Below are 22,441 nucleotides of genomic sequence, written 5' to 3'. Positions count from 1 at the left end.
CAGTTTTTTGACTATAAAATACTATAATATGCATTCTATAATTGTTGGGTACTTTACACGTCTAATTTTGATACTCCTTAGACCTAAAACTGTGGCAGTTTATTTCTTACATTTGTACATGTTCAGGAAATTCTCTGTATGCCACTACTGTGCCTGTAAAGTGATGGTAAACACCTCCACAGGTGACAAAACATTGTACACTATTACAGTTGATTTGATAGTTATCTGTAAGGAGATGTTAACTTATTTAAATTTATTTTAACAAAACATAACATTTAAACAGGGTATGTAAATTTTGCATAAGCCCATCCATGGAAAACAGACTGGGGAATTTTTAAGGCACCCTAATCCCTTTATGTTATAACCCCCTGCTATAATCAGATGTGTATTCAAGGATCTAGCAAATATTTACAAAAATAATATTTAAAAAAAATCACACCCTCAAATGCCATGGTGTCTATGGCTAGTGACTGACAGATACGATTAAATAAAATATGCAAAAATCTTTATTTATTACACAGCTGCTGTTTGCATGAGGCAAAATGAAAACTTGTTTGCAATACAAAAATTGTAAAATGTCTGAAAAGTATTAAGGCTGCAGAGTAACTGCTGATTACAACATGTTAGAGTAGGCTTAGGTTTACAAAACCTCAACTCATAGATTGGCAAAAATGTCACATTACTACAGGGAGGCATTCACTTAATGTAATATCTTAAAAGAGGCTCTGAACATCTCCCATTTCCACCACAACAGTTTTCAGCTGGGTGTAATACTCTATTGTCACCATTCCATTTTCTCTGCCAATACCTGAAAAACAGAACAAAATGTTATCTGCTGCAACTGATAATAAGAAAATGAAAATGCCAGAGAAGCCTAACCTTTATTACAAGAAAATTAATTAAATAAAGTTTTGTCTTAATTGATTTGTGTTTTTTTTTTTATTCTTAAAATCTTAGCCTTTGTATGGACACATTAATATAAAGTATTTGTTTGTTTATTTATTAGGATTTTAACGTCATGTTTTACACTTTGGTTACATTCATGACAGGAACGGTAGTTACTCATTACACAAGATTTATCAGTTCACAAGGTTATTTCGAACACAGTCCTGGACAATTTAGTATCTCCAATTCACCTCACGTGCATGTCTTTGGATTGTGGGAGAAAACTGGAGCACCCGGAGGAAACCCACGTGGACACGGGGAGAACATGCAAACTCCACACAGAAAGGACCCGGACCGCCCCACCTGGGGATCGAACCCAGGACCTTCTTGATGTGCTACCCACTTAGCCTTATATTAAGTAAAGTATGAAGCCAGGAATAACTGCTTCCTAAACACTCAAGTGAACTTACAAATTGCATCATCAATAGGAACATGTTTTAGTTACATTTTCTATTTACATTTTTTACAGTTTATAGTAAGTTCTAAGTTTTCTTAAAAAATCTTTATTTTTTGTGTTTTTTTATTCTATACAATACACTTATTTAAATTTTAGTTAGGTTTTTAAATGTTTTTGCTCATGCGTATGAGTAAAGTGAACTACATACTACTGTAGTGGAGCAGTATAATCAAAAGTATAATCAACTTTTAATATTTATACCTGACATCTTATAGCCTCCAAATGGAACCTCTACTGGACTGACATTGTAATTATTGATGAAGCAGGTTCCTGCTTGGATGTTTTCAGCCACTCTGTGGGCACGGGTTATGTCCCTACAAACAAGGCAACAAACAAATGTTAGAATTAATTAAAGAACACATAACCAAATGTAAAGATAGCACTAACGCATTTACTTTGTGAACACTCCAGATGCCAGGCCAAAGGTAGTATTGTTGGCTCTTTGCAGAACCTCCTCCTCTGTGTCAAATGGCAAAACTGACATAACAGGTCCAAAGATCTCCTCCTTCACACAGGTCATGTCATCTCTGCAGTTGTCTGTGTTAGTTTAGAGCAAATAAAACCATGTTTATGACCAACAAACATGCACTGGCATGAAGTGTGAAAGTTTATTGTGTATGAAATTATACTTATTATAAGAATAATTAAATCTTAAATAAAATTAAGACTTTTCAAAATTCAGATATTTAAATATGCTACGATTAGAGTGAATCAGCCTTAAAAGTTAAAAGCTGGAAATGACTTGTTAGGGTGGAACTGAACTCGGTTTCAAACTGATCAAACACCAGATAAAAGTACATCTTAAAATAACAGTTATAATTAAAATTAAATGCTTTTGAAACCACACGTTACCATAATGAATTGTAAGTTAGTTTACAACTTGTCAACACTGTTTGACTAACAATGAACCTGTCATTATAATTTTTTCAGTTAAAGTAAAATGTTTGCATACACTTATGAGGCATGTTTGCCATGGCTGTCTTGTGTGTTCAATAATTGCTACATTCTTTGGGAGACTAAATGATTGATACAAATTCTTCCAAAACTACAACTCAAATACAACAAAAGTAAAAAAACAAAAAACAAAATGAACATAAACATGACCAACCCAGTATACAAGGGGACATAAAGTAGCCTCCACTCAGTTTGGGGTCACTGGGAGCAATAGGCTCTCCACCACATAGCACCTTGGCTCCCTAAACAAGATATAAAACATTAAAGCTGATTTGGGTTACAATTGCAAACTTAACACAGAAAGTTACACCGATCAGCCATAACATTAAATCCACCTCCTTGTTTCTACACTCACTGTCCATTTTATCAGCTCCACTTACCATATAGAAGCACTTTGAAGATCTACAGTTACTGACTGTAGTCCATCTGTATTTATCTGTTTATTCCATGATAAAATGGAATGTGAGTGTAGAAACAATGAGGTGGTTTTAATGTTATGGCTGATCGGTGTAGGTTAGCTTAGTTACAGATTTTTTACACAGTGAATATTAGACTTTAGCACTGGGGAATTGCTGTGCAATGTCTGGCTCAGGAGCAGATACATAGTAAACCAAGCATATCAAACTTTTTGATATCAGCAAGACTGTAAATTATAGAACAGACTGACCTAATAAAGAGGTTGGTTAACAAGAGCATATTTTAATCATTAGACAAACATACACATTTACATAAATATAGCCATGACTCGCACATGCAGTACTAAAATGGGTACTGGTAATATGATCTATGTAACTAGGTTGTTGTCAAAACTCAAAAATGTACACTACTGGGCAAAAAAGCCAAACCCAAAATTCCTTTTTGCTCATCACTGCTTGTTGTAGCAGTAAACTGTTGGGGGCGAAAGCTGGAAACAGGGAACAGCACTTCTTGTACACTATAATAAATGTAATGCTCAATATAACACTCAAACTAACATATGTCTGGGTGTCTAATGGTTTCCAAACTATCTTCTGCCATGTTTTTTCCTTAAAAGGTTAAAGCAACTTTGGGTCAATTTTTTGCCCATAAGTACTGATGTCTAGTAAGTTTCTAAATAAAATGCTTGAAACAAACTAAAGATCTGACAACCAATAACACAGACAACCGACTCATTGTAAACAAAATAAGCACTTGATTTTATCCAAATCTGCCAACATCAAACATGTGCTTGGGGGAAAACATCCTTTAGTAGTTCTAAACTTTTCTATCAGCCCAGTGTTCAAGAAAATGTTTCAATGTTTCCTGCCTAAACAATTTTGTTAGTGTCTATTAAGTCTTTCATGCCAAAGGGTCACAGAACCTCTGATACTTCTATCATGTAAGAACGTACTGGTGCTCATGGTTACATGGTGTAAGCTATCCAATAATTATGGAAAGACACTAGTGTCTAGTGATAAGTACTGGTGTAACAAAATACTAGTTTACTGGTCAGTTCATTAAATGAGTTTAAGCAATTTGTCAATAATTGTGTGTTTATTGTGGAATGGTGAATGGAGCATTAAGTGCCATTAAGTGTACAGTAATACCTGTTCTTTAGCTTGTTTAATAAAGCCCAGCACTTTCTCCATTTGGGCTTTGGTGATCAAAGCACCCATCCGTGTTCCCTCTAGTAAGGGATCCCCGACAAGGATAGCCTTTGTCCTCTTAAGCACCTCCTCCATGAATGGCTTTAAAATATCCTTTTGCACAAAGACACGTGTCCCATTGCAACACACCTGCATCAATCAGAAGACTGTTAGGACATGTTTACACGGACAGCATTTATTGATGAGATAGATTATATTTAGCTTAGCACTGGCACAAATAATAATTGCAATATTTATTATTCAATATTTTGTACTAATATTTCATAAAGTAATAATGTACATTTGCAGTATTTATGATGGAACACCCCAAAACATTAGTTAGAAATAGTTTATGCTCTTCATTTTTACATAAGCAGTGTCATATGGTTAATTAAGTTCTTTATTTATTGTTTGCTTTGCTGAACAGACATCATTTGACATAAGTAAAATACTAATAAAACTCACATAAAAACACATAATTTGTCATTTTATAAAAGTTGGAAGAAAATACCACTTGTCAAGGCACAATCACACATAGCTAAAAGTCAGCTATTATGTAATCTTTTAATTACTGGTCATTGTTAAACAGTGAAATATTAGTAAAATTTTGTTATTTTGAAAAATGTGTTGTTCCAGAGGTTAAAGTTTAAATACATTACAAGATTACAGAAGGGAATTTAGGTAAAAAAAATACAATAATGTGCACATTATTTCAGTTGTCAACATTTTGGTATTGTGAGAACAACTATAGCCTACCAATTATTATTAAGTAATACCTTTTAAACAACCTATTATTATTATATTATCACAAAGAAAACCTAAATCTGATTCAATAACTTTTTAACTATGCCAACATTTAAAGACAAGCAAATACATACAGTGTATCACAAAAGTGAGTACACCCCTCACATTTCTGCAAATATTTCAATATATCTTTTCATGGGACAACACTATAGACATGAAACTTGGATATAACTTAGAGTAGTCAGTGTACAGCTTGTATAGCAGTTTAGATTTACTGTCTTCTGAAAATAACTCAACACACAGCCATTAATGTCTAAATAGCTGGCAACATAAGTGAGTACACCCCACAGTGAACATGTCCAAATTGTGCCCAAAGTGTCAATATTTTGTGTGACCACCATTATTATCCAGCACTGCCCTAACCCTCCTGGGCATGGAATTCACCAGAGCTGCACAGGTTGCTACTGGAATCCTCTTCCACTCCTCCATGATGACATCACGGAGCTGGTGGATGTTAGACACCTTGAACTCCTCCACCTTCCACTTGAGGATGCGCCACAGGTGCTCAATTGGGTTTAGTCCATCACCTTTACCTTCAGCTTCCTCAGCAAGGCAGTTGTCATCTTGGAGGTTGTGTTTGGGGTCGTTATCCTGTTGGAAAACTGCCATGAGGCCCAGTTTTCGAAGGGAGGGGATCATGCTCCGTTTCAGAATGTCACAGTACATGTTGGAATTCATGTTTCCCTCAATGAACTGCAGCTCCCCAGTGCCAGCAACACTCATGCAGCCCAAGACCATGATGCTACCACCACCATGCTTGACTGTAGGCAAGATACAGTTGTCTTGGTACTTCTCACCAGGGCGCCACCACACATGCTGGACACCATCTGAGCCAAACAAGTTTATCTTGGTCTCGTCAGACCACAGGGCATTCCAGTAATCCATGTTCTTGGACTGCTTGTCTTCAGCAAACTGTTTGCTGGCTTTCTTGTGCGTCAGCTTCCTTCTGGGATGACGACCATGCAGACCGAGTTGATGCAGTGTGCGGCGTATGGTCTGAGCACTGACAGGCTGACCTCCCACGTCTTCAACCTCTGCAGCAATGCTGGCAGCACTCATGTGTCTATTTTTTAAAGCCAACCTCTGGATATGACGCCGAACACGTGGACTCAACTTCTTTGGTCGACCCTGGCGAAGCCTGTTCCGAGTGGAACCTGTCCTGGAAAACCGCTGTATGACCTTGGCCACCGTGCTGTAGCTCAGTTTCAAGGTGTTAGCAATCTTCTTATAGCCCAGGCCATCTTTGTGGAGAGCAACAATTCTATTTCTCACATCCTCAGAGAGTTCTATGCCATGAGGTGCCATGTTGAATATCCAGTGGCCAGTATGAGAGAATTGTACCCAAAACACCAAATTTAACAGCCCTGCTCCCCATTTACACCTGGGACCTTGACACATGACACCAGGGAGGGACAACGACACATTTGGGCACAATTTGGACATGTTCACTGTGGGGTGTACTCACTTATGTTGCCAGCTATTTAGACATTAATGGCTGTGTGTTGAGTTATTTTCAGAAGACAGTAAATCTATACTGCTATACAAGTTGTACACTGACTACTCTAAGTTATATCCAAGTTTCATGTCTATAGTGTTGTCCCATAAAAAGATATAATGAAATATTTGCAGAAATGTGAGGGGTGTATTCACTTTTGTGATACACTGTATATATATATATATATATACTTAATCACCAACCTGGCCTTGGGTAAGAAAGTTAGCCATGAGAGCCCCTTTGACAGCATTTTCCAGATCACAGTCCTTAAAGATAATCAGTGGTGACTTTCCTCCCAGCTCTAGAGTCACATGCTTTACTCCTTTTGCTGACATCTCCATCACCTAACAGACAAATTGAACCCAAATACAGTTTATTACAATACTGGTCTGGAGTACTTTCTTTTTGATGACTTCAAGCCATGTTTACTCTATAAAACATCTTTAAGTCATACAATCATGCCTTTTTACTAGAGATGTACCAATCGGGGATTTTGACGGCGATTTCGATCTCTGATTTCTTTTCAGAGCGATCGGCCGATAGCCGATTCCGATGGGGGGGGTTCAACCTGTGGGGCGTGAGTGCCTGACCAGGGCATTGCGAGATTTTTTTACTTCTAAAATTAAAGAAATTCATTTTTCACCCACGGGAGACATATCTCATTAGTCTAACTGACCATGCACACACACACGCAGGTTAGATGTTATACAGTTCAGTCTGAAAAAACCTTAAAAATAGAGAAACAGTGAAGATAAACCGGTGTCAGAAGCATTGACGTGTGTGTGCCTTTAAGAGAGACGCTCTGTTCACAGTATCGATATAAGTGATTCATGATTCATTTTATGCGAAGCGCAAGTTTCACTTCTCAGTTATCTCTCCGTGTTTACTGTTATTAATTAATGTTATGGTTTTAAATAAACACCAGCTACTACAGAACATTTTGTGTGACTCTCTTACATTAAAAAGCTCAATTAAAAAGCTTAATTAAACTGCTATTACCACAGATCTGTAACAGAGTCAGACTCGTTCCGTCTGTGGAGCTAAAAGTTTTCTGTCAGTCAGAGCAGATGATCCTGAACTATGTATGATGCACAACGTTAATTATGTTATTTTAGGTCGTGAAGAGCTTTCACGATGGTTTCTGTACGATGGGTGATGAATGGTGATGTGATGGTTGGTGCTTTGTAGCTCAAAGTCTGGATCAATCCACTGAGCTGTTAAGCTTAACATGGAGGTGATCTTTATATATCACACGATCGGATCGGCTACATTTGGGAAACATCGCCGATAGCATATTTTGATTAAAAATCGGCCGATATCGATTTATAGCCGATCGATCATTCCATCTCTACTTTTTACAACTGACTGTGATTCCGTGTCAGCAGTAGTAAGTACTTACTATACTTTACTATACTATACTGTACTGTACTATACTTTCTAAAAACAAATAGTGTTTATGAGATGGCTTTCAAAGACAAATTTAGTTACAAAAGGTTGTGGCAGTAAAAAAATACATAAAAACAGGCTGCAATGATTTATAAATCCCTTTTAACCTTTATTCAATCAAAACAGTACAAAAAGGTGCTTTGGAATGCAGCAGTCTAACACACTAGGCCACCACTGCTGAGACCAGTTACAATCTGAGATTTGCTATCGACCGGCCAGGTGCCTACACAGTAGATTCTAAGCAGAAACCTAAGCCTACTTATTGTTTCCCTCACAACAGGGATTTGCCTTCATACTTTACACTTTGCATTGTTTACCTTTTTGCCAGTTGGCACACTGCCAGTGAAGGACACTTTGGCCACCATGGGATGTTGACATAGCACTGTTCCAGTCTCTGCCCCTCCCTGCACAACATTAAACAGCCCATCTGGCACGCCAGCCTCCTTATAAATCTCTGCCAAAACAACCGCTGTCACTGGAGTAAAGGGAGAGGGCTTAAACACCATGGCATTACCTGGGGGAGAACAAATAAATAAGAGAAAGTCAGGCTCAGATTTGATATGTGCTGTAAACAAAGGAACCATTAACGTTCAACAGTTTTAGCAAGCACATATAAGTCTAACATAAACTAACATAGATCCTGCGAACAGAGATGGACGTTCTCCAGTAGTCTGGAACAAATCACAATAAACATTCTTACATACCACAGGCCAATGCTGGGGCTGACTTCCATATAGCAAGTTGAAAAGGGTAGTTCCAGGCTCCAATTCCCACACACACGCCCAGTGGTTCCCTACGGGTGTAGGCAAAAGATCCACCAGGAAGCTGAATGTGTTGGCCTAAAAGCACAAAAGAACAGAAAAAGTAGACAGTGTGGGTCTAGTGTTTATATGTTCTCTATAAATATTCTGTACTGCTTGTGTCTCATTAACAAACATTTGTTTGTAGATAACTAGCTAGATTAAATCTACCTGAAATTGTAGGAGCTATGCCAGCATAGTACTCCACAGTCTGCCAGGAAACATCAATGTCTGCCAGTGCTTCAGTGATGCTCTTTCCATTATTGATCACTTCCAGTCTAGCGATATCCTCTCTGCGTTCCTGCAATGTATATTTACATCTAATATACAGTGGTGTTCAAAAAAATAACAGTGATTTAAAAAAGTGAATAAAGCGCAAAATCATTATAATAACTTTTATTTCCATAAATGCAAATGCACTGAAAATACACTTTCAATTCTAAATCAAAACATTAACAAAATGTAGCCAGTTTGTGTTAATCCTTTACAGAAAGTTAAGAAAAATGAATATTAGGCTGTTCAAAAAAATAGCAGTGCAAGCATTTTTCTTTAAAAACTCAAAAAATGTATCTATAAACAAAAAAAATGTTTGAGGTTTCACTTTACTTTAAGTTACTGAACTAATATTTAGTGGCATTACAATTGTTTCCGAGATCTGTGTTGCATGGAGTCGACCAACTTCTGGCACCTCTGAACAGGTATTCCAGTCCAGGATGATTAGACTACATTCCACAGTTCTTCTGCATTTTTTGCCTAAAAAAAACACGTTTCAGATTTCAGCCCACCAGTTCTCTGTGGGATTGAAGTCAGGAGATTGGGCTGGTCACTGTATTACCTCAATCTTGTTTGTCTGTAACCAAGATGTTTTGGGTCATTGTCATGTGGAAACACCCATTTTAAAGATATTTCTTCTTCGACATAGGGCAACATGATCTCCTTAAGTATTCTGATATATTTAAACTGATCCATGATCCCTTGTATGCGATAAATAGGCGTAACACCATGGTATGAAAAACATCTCCATATCATCATTTTGTACCACCGTGCTTTACTACCTTCACAGTGAACTTTGGCTTGAATTCAGTGCTCGGGGGTCGTCTGACATACTGTCTACGGCCACAAAATGTTGAGCCAGTTTTCTTTGGACCAGTCAATTGTTCCTTGGCAGATTTGAGCCCATTCAGGACGTGTCTTTTTCTTAACAACGGGACTTTACAAGGAGTTCTTGCTGGTAAATTGGCTTCACTTAATCATCTTCTGTACTCACTGGTAACTTCAGATGTTCCTTGATCTTTCTGGAGGTGATTATTGGCTGAACCTTTGCCATTCTGGCTATTCTTTGATCCAATCGCACAGCAGTTCCATGCTTCCTTCTGCGTCTTTCAGGTTTTGGTTGTCACTTCAAGGCAATTGAGATCATTTTAGCTGAGCAGCCTATAATTTGCTGGAACAACCCATTTTACCCAGTATTTCAGAAGGAAATGCGCTATGACCAACCTGTGCAACATTTGCCCCCCTCCTACCTTAAATAAGGGCCAAAATTGACACCCGTTCTTCTGCAGAATGAATGACTTCACCAATTGAACTCCTCACTGCTATTATTTTGAACAAGCCCCTTTCAATCAATGCTTCGATTACTCAGAATGAGCGGCATGCACGTCCCAATTGTTGGGTTTGTTTTGTTTTCATTACTCTACTACACTTTCAAGTAAATTATTTGCTATGTAGAAATAGCATTTCTACTAAAAACAGTGATTTATCAGGTTAATGGTGTTGGACTGCTATTTTTTTGAACACCACTGTAATTTTATGTGCTCAAGGTTTAAAAATGGTAAGATTTAGTACTTGATACTGATTATATAAATATTCAATTAACATTTTTTTGTTTTCCAGAGCCATTAACATACAGTAAAATTAAAACTAAGAAGTGATGATAATGGTGTAGTGCTATTTAATAGGAGGGGTTAAAGAAGGAGGAATTAAAGAGTATTAAAGTTTAGCTGCCTTTCTTTGTATTGGAATGAACGTGTTGGTAATTTTGTAACTAAAATTAAACTATTTTATCAACTTAGTAGCTGAGCAGTGTTGAATAACATTTAATTTTGCTGTATTCAGTATACGTTGTGTACACTTATTAAAGGCATTTACACTAAGTGTTTATAGTTAAAAAAATATTTAGCCCAACACTACTAAGATTCTCTCAAAGATTAGACAAGTGCACTATTTAAGGCTTTGAATGACTTAATGTAAATAAGAAATGTTTCATCATTTCATCATCAAATGTTTCAAAGTGTCATCATCACCTGTGCGCGTTTGTTTGCCATGGCTTAACTGACGGAAAATGAAAAACAAACTTTACTGACTAGTATTTACAGTGCAAATGGAAAAAATTATCTTACATCAGATTCCTTCCCACCCAGTTTCTGCCACAAATCAGACGTGTTCCCGCTAAAAATAAAAATCCTGGAGAAAAATCACTTGTGTATAAATTTCATCCATGCGTAATGCATCACTGTCTGTGCAGTCAACATGATAGAAAAACTGCATATGCCGACAATGAGTTTCTCTTCCATCTCTAGTAGGAACTATTATCTAGATCAGTGGTTCTCAAACTTTTTAGACCGAGTACCACCCATTGTCAAACCAAAACTTCCAAGTACCACCTATGTCTCTCATCCCAGAACCACATATAGCACACATTAATTAGGTGTGTGTGTGTATATATATACAGTGTATCACAAAAGTGAGTACACCCCTCACATTTCTGCAGATATTTAAGTATATCTTTTCATGGGACAACACTGACAAAATGACACTTTGACACAATGAAAAGTAGTCTGTGTGCAGCTTATATAACAGTGTAAATTTATTCTTCCCTCAAAATAACTCAATATACAGCCATTAATGTCTAAACCACCAGCAACAAAAGTGAGTACACCCCTTAGTGAAAGTTCCTGAAGTGTCAATATTTTGTGTGGCCACCATTATTTCCCAGAACTGCCTTAACTCTCCTGGGCATGGAGTTTACCAGAGCTTCACAGGTTGCCACTGGAATGCTTTTCCACTCCTCCATGACGACATCACGGAGCTGGCGGATATTCGAGACTTTGTGCTCCTCCACCTTCCGCTTGAGGATGGCCCAAAGATGTTCTATTGGGTTTAGGTCTGGAGACATGCTTGGCCAGTCCATCACCTTTACCCTCAGCCTCTTCAATAAAGCAGTGGTCGTCTTAGAGGTGTGTTTGGGGTCATTATCATGCTGGAACACTGCCCTGCGACCAAGTTTCCGGAGGGAGGGGATCATGCTCTGCTTCAGTATTTCACAGTACATATTGGAGTTCATGTGTCCCTCAATGAAATGTAACTCCCCAACACCTGCTGCACTCATGCAGCCCCAGACCATGGCATTCCCACCACCATGCTTGACTGTAGGCATGACACACTTATCTTTGTACTCCTCACCTGATTGCCGCCACACATGCTTGAGACCATCTGAACCAAACAAATTAATCTTGGTCTCATCAGACCATAGGACATGGTTCCAGTAATCCATGTCCTTTGTTGACATGTCTTCAGCAAACTGTTTGCGGGCTTTCTTGTGTAGAGACTTCAGAAGAGGCTTCCTTCTGGGGTGACAGCCATGCAGACCAATTTGATGTAGTGTGCGGCGTATGGTCTGAGCACTGACAGGCTGACCCCCCACCTTTTCAATCTCTGCAGCAATGCTGACAGCACTCCTGCGCCTATCTTTCAAAGACAGCAGTTGGATGTGACGCTGAGCACGTGCACTCAGCTTCTTTGGACGACCAACGCGAGGTCTGTTCTGAGTGGACCCTGCTCTTTTAAAACGCTGGATGATCTTGGCCACTGTGCTGCAGCTCAGTTTCAGGGTGTTGGCAATCTTCTTGTAGCCTTGGCCATCTTCATGTAGCGCAACAATTCGTCTTTTTAGATCCTCAGAGAGTTCTTTGCCATGAGGTGCCATGTTGGAACTTTCAGTGACCAGTATGAGAGAGTGTGAGAGCTGTACTACTAAATTGAACACACCTGCTCCCTATGCACACCTGAGACCTAGTAACACTAACAAATCACATGACATTTTGGAGGGAAAATGACAAGCAGTGCTCAATTTGGACATTTAGGGGTGTAGTCTCTTAGGGGTGTACTCACTTTTGTTGCCGGTGGTTTAGACATTAATGGCTGTATATTGAGTTATTTTGAGGGAAGAATAAATTTACACTGTTATATAAGCTGCACACAGACTACTTTTCATTGTGTCAAAGTGTCATTTTGTCAGTGTTGTCCCATGAAAAGATATACTTAAATATCTGCAGAAATGTGAAGGGTGTACTCACTTTTGTGATACACTGTATATATATATATATACAGTGTATCACAAAAGTGAGTACACCCCTCACATTTCTACAGATATTTAAGTATATCTTTTCATAGGACAACACTGACAAAATGACACTTTGACACAATGAAAAGTAGTCTGTGTGCAGCTTATGTAACAGTGTAAATTTATTCTTCTCTCAAAAAAACTCAATATACAGCCATTAATGTCTAAACCACCGGCAACAAAAGTGAGTACACCCCTTAGTGAAAGTTCCAGAAGTGTCAATATTTTGTGTGGCCACCATTATTTCCTAGAACTGCCTTAACTCTCCTGGGCATGGAGTTTACCAGAGCTTCACAGGTTGCCACTGGAATGCTTTTCCACTCCTCCATGACGACATCACGGAGCTGGCGGATATTCGAGACTTTGCGCTCCTCCACCTTCCGCTTGAGGATGCCCCAAAGATGTTCTATTGGGTTTAGGTCTGGAGACATGCTTGGCCAGTCCATCACCTTTACCCTCAGCCTCTTCAATAAAGCAGTGGTCGTCTTAGAGGTGTGTTTGGGGTCATTATCATGCTGAAACACTGCCCTGCGACCCAGTTTCCGGAGGGAAAGGATCATGCTCTGCTTCAGTATTTCACAGTACATATTGGAGTTCATGTGTCCCTCAATGAAATGTAACTCCCCAACACCTGCTGCAATCATGCAGCCCCAAACCATGGCATTCCCACCACCATGCTTGACTGTAGGCATGACACACTTATCTTTGTACTCCTCACCTGATTGCCGCCACACATGCTTGAGACCATCTGAACCAAACAAATTAATCTTGGTCTCATCAGACCATACGACATGGTTCCAGTAATCCATGTCCTTTGTTGACATGTCTTCAGCAAACTGTTTGCGGGCTTTCTTGTGTAGAGACTTCAGAAGAGGCTTCCTTCTGGGGTGACAGCCATGCAGACCAATTTGATGTAGTGTGCGGCGTATGGTCTGAGCACTGACAGGCTGACCCCCCACCTTTTCAATCTCTGCAGCAATGCTGACAGCACTCCTGCGCCTATCTTTCAAAGACAGCAGTTGGATGTGACGCTGAGCACGTGCACTCAGCTTCTTTGGACGACCAACGCGAGGTCTGTTCTGAGTGGACCCTGCTCTTTTAAAATGCTGGATGATCTTGGCCACTGTGCTGCAGCTCAGTTTCAGGGTGTTGGCAATCTTCTTGTAGCCTTGGCCATCTTCATGTAGCGCAACAATTCGTCTTTTAAGATCCTCAGAGAGTTCTTTGCCATGAGGTGCCATGTTGGAACTTTCAGTGACCAGTATGAGAGAGTGTGAGAGATGTACTATTAAATTGAACACACCTGCTCCCTATGCACACCTGAGACCTAGTAACACTAACAAATCACATGACATTTTGGAGGAAAAATGACAAGCAGTGCTCAATTTGGACATTTAGGGGTGTAGTCTCTTAGGGGTGTACTCACTTTTGTTGCCGGTGGTTTAGACATTAATGGCTGTATATTGAGTTATTTTGAGGGAAGAATAAATTTACACTGTTACATAAGCTGCACACAGACTACTTTTCATTGTGTCAAAGTGTCATTTTGTCAGTGTTGTCCCATGAAAAGATATACTTAAATATCTGCAGAAATGTGAGGGGTGTACTCACTTTTGTGATACACTGTATATACAGTGTATCACAAAAGTGAGTACACCCCTCACATTTCTGCAAATATTTCATTATATCTTTTCATGGGACAACACTATAAACATGAAACTTGGATATAACTTAGAGTAGTCAGTGTACAACTTGTATAGCAGTGTAGATTTACTGTCTTCTGAAAATAACTCAACACACAGCCATTAATGTCTAAATAGCTGGCAACATAAGTGAGTACACCCCAGAGTGAACATGTCCAAATTGTGCCCAAAGTGTCAATATTTTGTGTGACCACCATTATTATCCAGCACTGCCCTAACCCTCCTGGGCATGGAATTCACCAGAGCTGCACAGGTTGCTACTGGAATCCTCTTCCACTCCTCCATGATGACATCACGGAGCTGGTGGATGTTAGACACCTTGAACTCCTCCACCTTCCACTTGAGGATGCGCCACAGGTGCTCAATTGGGTTTAGTCCATCACCTTTACCTTCCTCAGCAAGGCAGTTGTCATCTTGGAGGTTGTGTTTGGGGTCGTTATCCTGTTGGAAAACTGCCATGAGGCCCAGTTTTCGAAGAGAGGGGATCATGCTCTGTTTCAGAATGTCACAGTACATGTTGGAATTCATGTTTCCCTCAATGAACTGCAGCTCCCCAGTGCCAGCAACACTCATGCAGCCCAAGACCATGATGCTACCACCACCATGCTTGACTGTAGGCAAGATACAGTTGTCTTGGTACTTCTCACCAGGGCGCCGCCACACATGCTGGACACCATCTGAGCCAAACAAGTTTATCTTGGTCTCGTCAGACCACAGGGCATTCCAGTAATCCATGTTCTTGGACTGCTTGTCTTCAGCAAACTGTTTGCTGGCTTTCTTGTGCGTCAGCTTCCTTCTGGGATGTCGACCATGCAGACCGAGTTGATGCAGTGTGCGGCGTATGGTCTGAGCACTGACAGGCTGACCTCCCACGTCTTCAACCTCTGCAGCAATGCTGGCAGCACTCATGTGTCTATTTTTTAAAGCCAACCTCTGGATATGACGCCGAACACGTGGACTCAACTTCTTTGGTCGACCCTGGCGAAGCCTGTTCCGAGTGGAACCTGTCCTGGAAAACCGCTGTATGATCTTGGCCACCATGCTGTAGCTCAGTTTCAGGGTGTTAGCAATCTTCTTATAGCCGAGGCCATCTTTGTGGAGAGCAACAATTCTATTTCTCACATCCTCAGAGAGTTCTTTGCCATGAGGTGCCATGTTGAATATCCAGTGGCCAGTATGAGAGAATTGTACCCAAAACACCAAATTTAACAGCCCTGCTCCCCATTTACACCTGGGACCTTGACACATGACACCAGGGAGGGACAACGACACATTTGGGCACAATTTGGACATGTTCACTGTGGGGTGTACTCACTTATGTTGCCAGCTATTTAGACATTAATGGCTGTGTGTTGAGTTATTTTCAGAAGACAGTAAATCTACACTGCTATACAAGTTGTACACTGACTACTCTAAGTTATATCCAAGTTTCATGTCTATAGTGTTGTCCCATGAAAAGATATAATGAAATATTTGCAGAAATGTGAGGGGTGTACTCACTTTTGTGATACACTGTATATATATAGGCAGTGATGGGAATTATGGCTTCTTGACAGGAGCTGGATATTTTGGCTTGGTTCCTTTTAAAGAGCCATTCAAAAAGTGAATCTTCGCGCTGCTAGGTAAACTATAAGACATCCCCGATATTAACATCAAATTTGCATTAAATGTAGGCCTAATTCAAACATCACTTAAATAAGAAAGATTCATTTCAAAAGGCAAAAAACTACAGGGAAGAGACAGACTGTGGTTGCATTTCATTAAGTTTTAGAAAAATCCTTTCTTGTACAAAGATGTGACTGAGTTTGATTCTGCTATAAAACATAAGCACAATAAAATAATCAGATTTAACCTAATTAAACAAGTTTATAGTTTATTTCTGAATTATTTGTCATTATACTACTAACTCTCTCTCTCTCTCTCTGTGTGTGTGTGTGTGTGTGTGTGTGTGTGTGTGTGCGTGCATGTGTGTGTGTGTGTCGCTCGCTCATTCTCCGCGATACTGAAAGTGTTTTCGGATTTGAGTGAGTGCGCGTGTTTAGCGGAGCAGCCTGGTTATGTCAGGAACGAGATCAGTGAGATTCAAACACAGATCTGCTCTGACAAAAGCGAGAGAGCTACTGATAACTTTACTGATAACTTTACTGATAACTTTACTAATAACGTTTCGGAAATTTCGAGATGGAAACTGCGAACGTGAAGTATAGACTTAATGAAGTACGGTGTCTGCGTAGCCCCGAATATTTTTAAAAACACATTAGTTTAAATACAACTTGTTTTAATTAAACTGATTTTATTAAAACAGAATTATAAGAACTTTGAAACAGATTTTATTAGTAATTTACACATTTTGTTTCATATTATTTTTTATTTATAATTATTAAATGATTTATTTTTTCGGTCCATGTAATTACTTTTCCGAGATTATCTGGCGTACCACCTCATGCTGCTTCACGTACCACCAGTGGTACGCGTACCACAGTTTGAGAACCACTGATCTAGATAATAGATCACTATCTATTATCTAGAATAATAGTTCCTAACGGTGCTAGAGATAATGCGCATACTGCTCTGCTTAATGCTCACTTTCTATAAGTAATCGCCACATCGATTATCTCTTTCTCTCCTCAACTTTTTCACATCACTGACTCCGCCCACGTTTGCCACTAATGATTGCTCCGCCTCCTACTGTCGGAAATCGCCAGCTTTAATTAAAAATAAATGACAGCTGGTCGCTTTGTAGAGTTGCCGTCAGTCTGAATGTATGGTAAGAATTGTATTAGCTACTGTTGCAGCACCACCAATCTATACAAGCATATGACAGAGATCACTGGCAGAGTCCTTTCAGAGTGGCAAAGAATATTCAGGTAGCTCATATATGGGTGAAAGTAATATTTTTGTCATGTCCAGGGGTGAATATAGTTTGGGTTCTCTGTTTTTGGTATGCATATCTCTGATAACACTAATATAACTGCGTATTTACCCTAATGATACGTGCAGCCTCCAGCAGAATGCGAGCTCTCTCCATGCCGGCCAATTTACTCCATTTCAGGAAGGCAGCATGTGCACTCTTGATAGCTTGGTCTACCTCATTTTCCCCACAGAAAATCAGATCACACAGCACACGGCCTGAAGACAAAAGATTTTCATATGCACACTTTTTTTTTTTGCTAGAAATGAACTTTACAGTTCTATCATGATCCAACTGACAATTTTAGTTAATTAGTGACAATGTACTTGCAAAAAGCACTACAATAAAGAGCAGTAAACTTTTTACTCTCTGCTTTACATGGACAAAGGCCAGAATTCCTAATAATGATCTTACCAGTTGCAGGTTCATAGACTGGCTCTGAGTTCTTTGTGTCCTTGGCTTGGACTCTCTTTCCACCCCAGAAGTTTAAAGGCTCTTTTACTACCAGACTGCCAGTGGATACATTGCCAAACTCAGGCAAAGAAAGGAGTGGTTGTTGAGCCATTATAAACTGTTAACAGATAAAAAAAGCTAAATGAATGGCAAAATATTGACAATGCTAATTATTATATCTTATAAACATGCTGTTGATTGCTACTGCTTTGAAGATGCACTTCCAAGAAATCAAGTCATTGCATCAAATTGCCCTGCTTCATATTGCATTTTTCAATGCTTGTTATTTACAATATTAAGAACCCTTTGAAATTACATGGCTTTATGTATTACTTATAAAATGTGACATAAAATCTGACACCCAACAATTGTACTGCTTATGTCCTAATTAAAAGTTCTTTTTTTTCTTTTTGGATTTTTATGGGTTTTTATTTATCTGTGCAGATTTAACTAATCTAATCAATACAGTATTGCAACTGACTGTAATTTACTTTTTGACCAAATGACCCTTACATGGATAATAGGTGTAAACATAACCAAGTCATTAAATACTTCTATATTTTCTATTATATATTTACTTCATATCTGCTTTCCTAAATAATGCATCAATAAATCTTATTCAATATTAAAAACTAAGTAATAGTGAAACAGTGAAATGTGAAATTGCATGCAACTAAATTCCATCCGACTCTGCGCAAGCGCTTTAGTCTAGGGCTGATCTCAAATCTGCTTCATTACAACACCTAGTGCACTAGCGCTCCAGTGCACTCCAGGCTATGTAGGGCGCATTAAAAGTATCCACGATTTTCCTGGCAACACAATGGGGGCTGCCATGACACCTCCCTATTTCCGTTTGCCGGTTTTTCGTTGACCGGTCGCGTTAGATTTGCTGTAGTACTAACTACAACATTATTAAACTACTTTTGGTAAGGACTGCATGGTTCAAATATGAACTCGGGCTCGACGTGTGCCGCTCTCGGGTGCCACAACAACTCAAAGAAATTAAAGCTGTTATTGGAAAGTACGAGCTTTTAACAGCAGCGGATTTGTAAACATTGTCGGTGCGCTGCGCCTTACGCGTTACATTCCATAATAATAATATTAATTATATTAATAATATAATAATATTTATTAATGAAATAATAATAAAAAAAATTTAATATCGTATAATGCAGTTTCACTTTGTATAGTCCAAAATTTTAGAGAGCGTTGCAGAAATTGCACAAATAACATTTAAATCCGGACACCCAGACAGACACGGCTTGTGCAAGTGTTGTTCCCAGTTTATTGTTTTAGTAAATTAAACAACGCAACGCGTTTTATTCTGTCCATTCAGCTCCCCTTTCCTACTTTACATCCACTCATGAACCAATATAAGTATACACTGTTGTAGAAGTAAAAACAATCAACAAATCAGTCGTGATACATCGTTTATTATTTCCAGTGTTTCACAGCTATTAGAATGTTCCTCGGTTCATCCCTGCCTTCCACAACTTCGCTAACCCTGCAATGCACGAGTAACCCACCGTCTCCACTACTCCACTTTCCCTCAGCATTACCCACGCCTGATGTTTTCCCTCAGCATTACCCACGCCTGATGTTTACCTTCAGCAATTCCTACGCATGTAAGCCTCTGTGCTTTTATAGTCCTGTAGCTCCTCACCGTCTACAGCTTCGGAAAAGACGAAATGGTTCACTTATATCAATATAGCTAACCTCATGTCATCTACCCACTCTGTAGACGTGGAGCACTGTCAGAACACGGTCACCACAGCTTCTTAAAATGTCCTTACTGTCGAGTGCTAGGAATTAAGAAAGGACTCAGTTTTAACTAAAACAAAACTGCTTTATTGTTCGGAGTATCAGCTTGCAGAGACGCAGAACATGCGAGTGAGCAGAGTGCGTTCCAACAACACACCGAGAGGAGGGAATAAGGGTACAACAGTGCACTCGTCTAACAAAATGCATAAATAGACAGTCGCTCTACACTTACTATTCAACCACCGAGTGCTTTTGGCCATGTTTGTTAAAAAAAACCAGTTACGAATGACCACTACTTCTGTCGTTCAGAACGTAAACACTGTAACCGGAAGTCAAAAACCGGCTTCAGCTACGAATCACGGGAAAGGTCAAAGTTCAGGAAAATCGTGGATAAGAAGAACAATTTTACCAAACAGTTTTACAGTGGACGGATGCTAACGTGTGTCATTTGCTCTTTTAAAAATACTTTTCACTTCTCGACTATAGTAAAAGTAGAGATTGCTCTGTTTCAGCTCGCATACGTGTCGTGTTTTATTACCTTATGAAAGCCGAACATGAAAAGAACAAAGATCAGATCTGGGTTATTTATAAAACTACTACACAACCTACCACACCCCTTGTCTGCACTAATGACAAACAGCACAACTGGTGTACTACATACTGTAGAGTTATGCATTATAATAATTCAAAAACACCACTCTTACCAGCAAAGTTGCTTTATGCATATACTGACCGACCAGCTAATCTAACCAAGACCAGCACCGACTGGAAGCATGCTAGTTTAAAGCTTTTTTCTTGCAGTTTGTGTTTAATAAGCACACATTTTTACTTATGCCCTTAACTACATTTACTAAAAAATAGTATGTTTAAGAAGAATGTTAAGTCCAAATGACAAAATGATATGAGACGAGAAACGAAGCACTATTTTAGCTTATTCTGCTGCATCCCAGTTAAGCTAACGCATATATATAGTCTTCCACTGTACACTTTATTTACATTCTAGAAGTTTAAATCAACCACATAATCATACAAATGGCTACCTGACAGTTGCAGATTTTATACCGAAATTCCAACAGCAAGGTCAGTCAATCTGAAACAATCTTTCCCTTTCGGAGCTGACAGTCGAATGGTTGTTTCGCTGAATTACTAAAGAACGTTTTCCAGGACAGAACAAGTGATTATGTAACAGCGGTTAAAGCCAGCCAGGACCGAGCTATGGGCCGGGTGGTCCGGGGCGGCGGCGGGTTGTTAAGATTCTAAGGACCCGTGACTGACAGCGGCACAGGCATTAGGTATTTTTCAAAATAAAATTATTAAACTATCATCATTAATAGAGCATTTCCTTCAATTAAAGTAACCATTTCTTTTCGTGCTTCCCAAAAAGTCAACATCCAGAGAGCCGCTCTATTGCCACCCCCTTCCATGTATAAAATGGTTCGGTCCGCCCTCAGGCCAAGGGAGAGAAAAAATTGGTCAGAGGTCACCTGGAAATCGACTTTTAATCCTCCTTTTCTTGATATCAGGAATTAAATTTTTGATATCAAGAATTAAATTCTTACTAGTAAAAACTTGTGTAAAGATGGATCATGTAAAAATGTTGTTTACACCATTGAGAAGAAATGTTACATGATGTTCTTTATGTAGTTTTGCCTAAAATATGGTTCTGATTTATTATTATAAAGAATGAAAATAATAAATGTTTAACAGCCTAAATAAAACTGTGTATGACCCGTTATATTCTTTATAGGTGCAACCAGAGCCGTAGATAGAGAGAGTTGCGACACTCCTTGATCTCGCCGCTACGCGGTCACGTGGTTCATGTAACCCTCCAATAGTTCCAAACAAACCCGGCGCTGTCATGTTCTCATATGGGACAGGCAGCAGTAAATGAAATATTAAACAGTAAATAATAAACATTTGTACAATTTCTGGGTATTTTCACCTGCCTTTACATTTACTGCATCTGCTTTAATGTCAATTTGGTATATGAAGTGGAGAATTGATGTTTATAATGACTTAATAGGTCGTTCTTGTTAACACACAGTACATTATATTAGCATACATTACATAATGCGATATCATTAAGTAGTTTAAACAGTTTTTTATGTTTTGTTTTTTACATAAACTAATCTCCCTTCACTTTCCTGAGGATTCATAATAATAATCATTTTGGTTAAACACTAAGCCATGTGGCTGATTCATAAGGTTTACCTGCACTAAATGAACAGGTTCATAAACACACTACCGCACCTTTAACATTATAGTGCAGGTACATGACATAGCATTCATTCATCTATTTCATGAGTAAGTAATAATTTATTTCTACATGTAATACATGAATTAATTCATAATTAATATGCACTAGTTCATTTTGTCTAATGTATGTGGTGGACAAGGTACACAAACCATGTAGCTGAGTTGAAGTAGAGATATCCAAGGTAACATATTACTCCAGTAAAAGTAGTAGTAAAAGTAAAAATACCTCCACTAAAGTACTAAACTAAATTTACCTTCAAATGTACTTAAGTATGAAAGTAAAAGTAGCATGATTTATTATCGCTCTGATGTTTTATTGTCATTTCTGTAACAAGACTCTTGATTAATCAACTTTTAATTAATCAATTTTAGGTGAAAAGACTCTAGTGTCATTAATTAAGCTTAACTGACTAAGCTAAATTCAGTTATACCTATTAATTAAGATAAACA

At 38.8% G+C, this 22,441-nt stretch overlaps 1 protein-coding gene across 1 annotated transcript; it reads right to left on the bottom strand.

The window, feature by feature from the left end:
- Window positions 1-488: 488 nt before the first annotated feature.
- aldh9a1a.1 (aldehyde dehydrogenase 9 family, member A1a, tandem duplicate 1) lies at window positions 489-20,875 on the bottom strand. The gene is made up of 12 exons (XM_062998995.1): window positions 20,776-20,875; window positions 17,936-18,092; window positions 17,594-17,739; window positions 8,677-8,806; window positions 8,410-8,544; window positions 8,023-8,219; window positions 6,463-6,603; window positions 3,922-4,110; window positions 2,511-2,598; window positions 1,798-1,939; window positions 1,604-1,716; window positions 489-808 (listed from the first exon to the last, which is right to left on the bottom strand). Exons 2-12 carry the CDS (start codon window positions 18,084-18,086, stop codon window positions 714-716), a joined length of 1,527 nt encoding a protein of 508 aa, XP_062855065.1. The 5' UTR covers window positions 18,087-18,092; window positions 20,776-20,875; the 3' UTR covers window positions 489-713.
- Between the last annotated feature and the right edge of the window lie 1,566 nt (window positions 20,876-22,441).

Source organism: Trichomycterus rosablanca, chromosome 7, assembly GCF_030014385.1.
Source record: "Trichomycterus rosablanca isolate fTriRos1 chromosome 7, fTriRos1.hap1, whole genome shotgun sequence".
Classification (NCBI taxonomy): Eukaryota; Metazoa; Chordata; class Actinopteri; order Siluriformes; family Trichomycteridae; genus Trichomycterus; species Trichomycterus rosablanca.
This window is presented reverse-complemented; position numbering and strand designations above follow the sequence as displayed.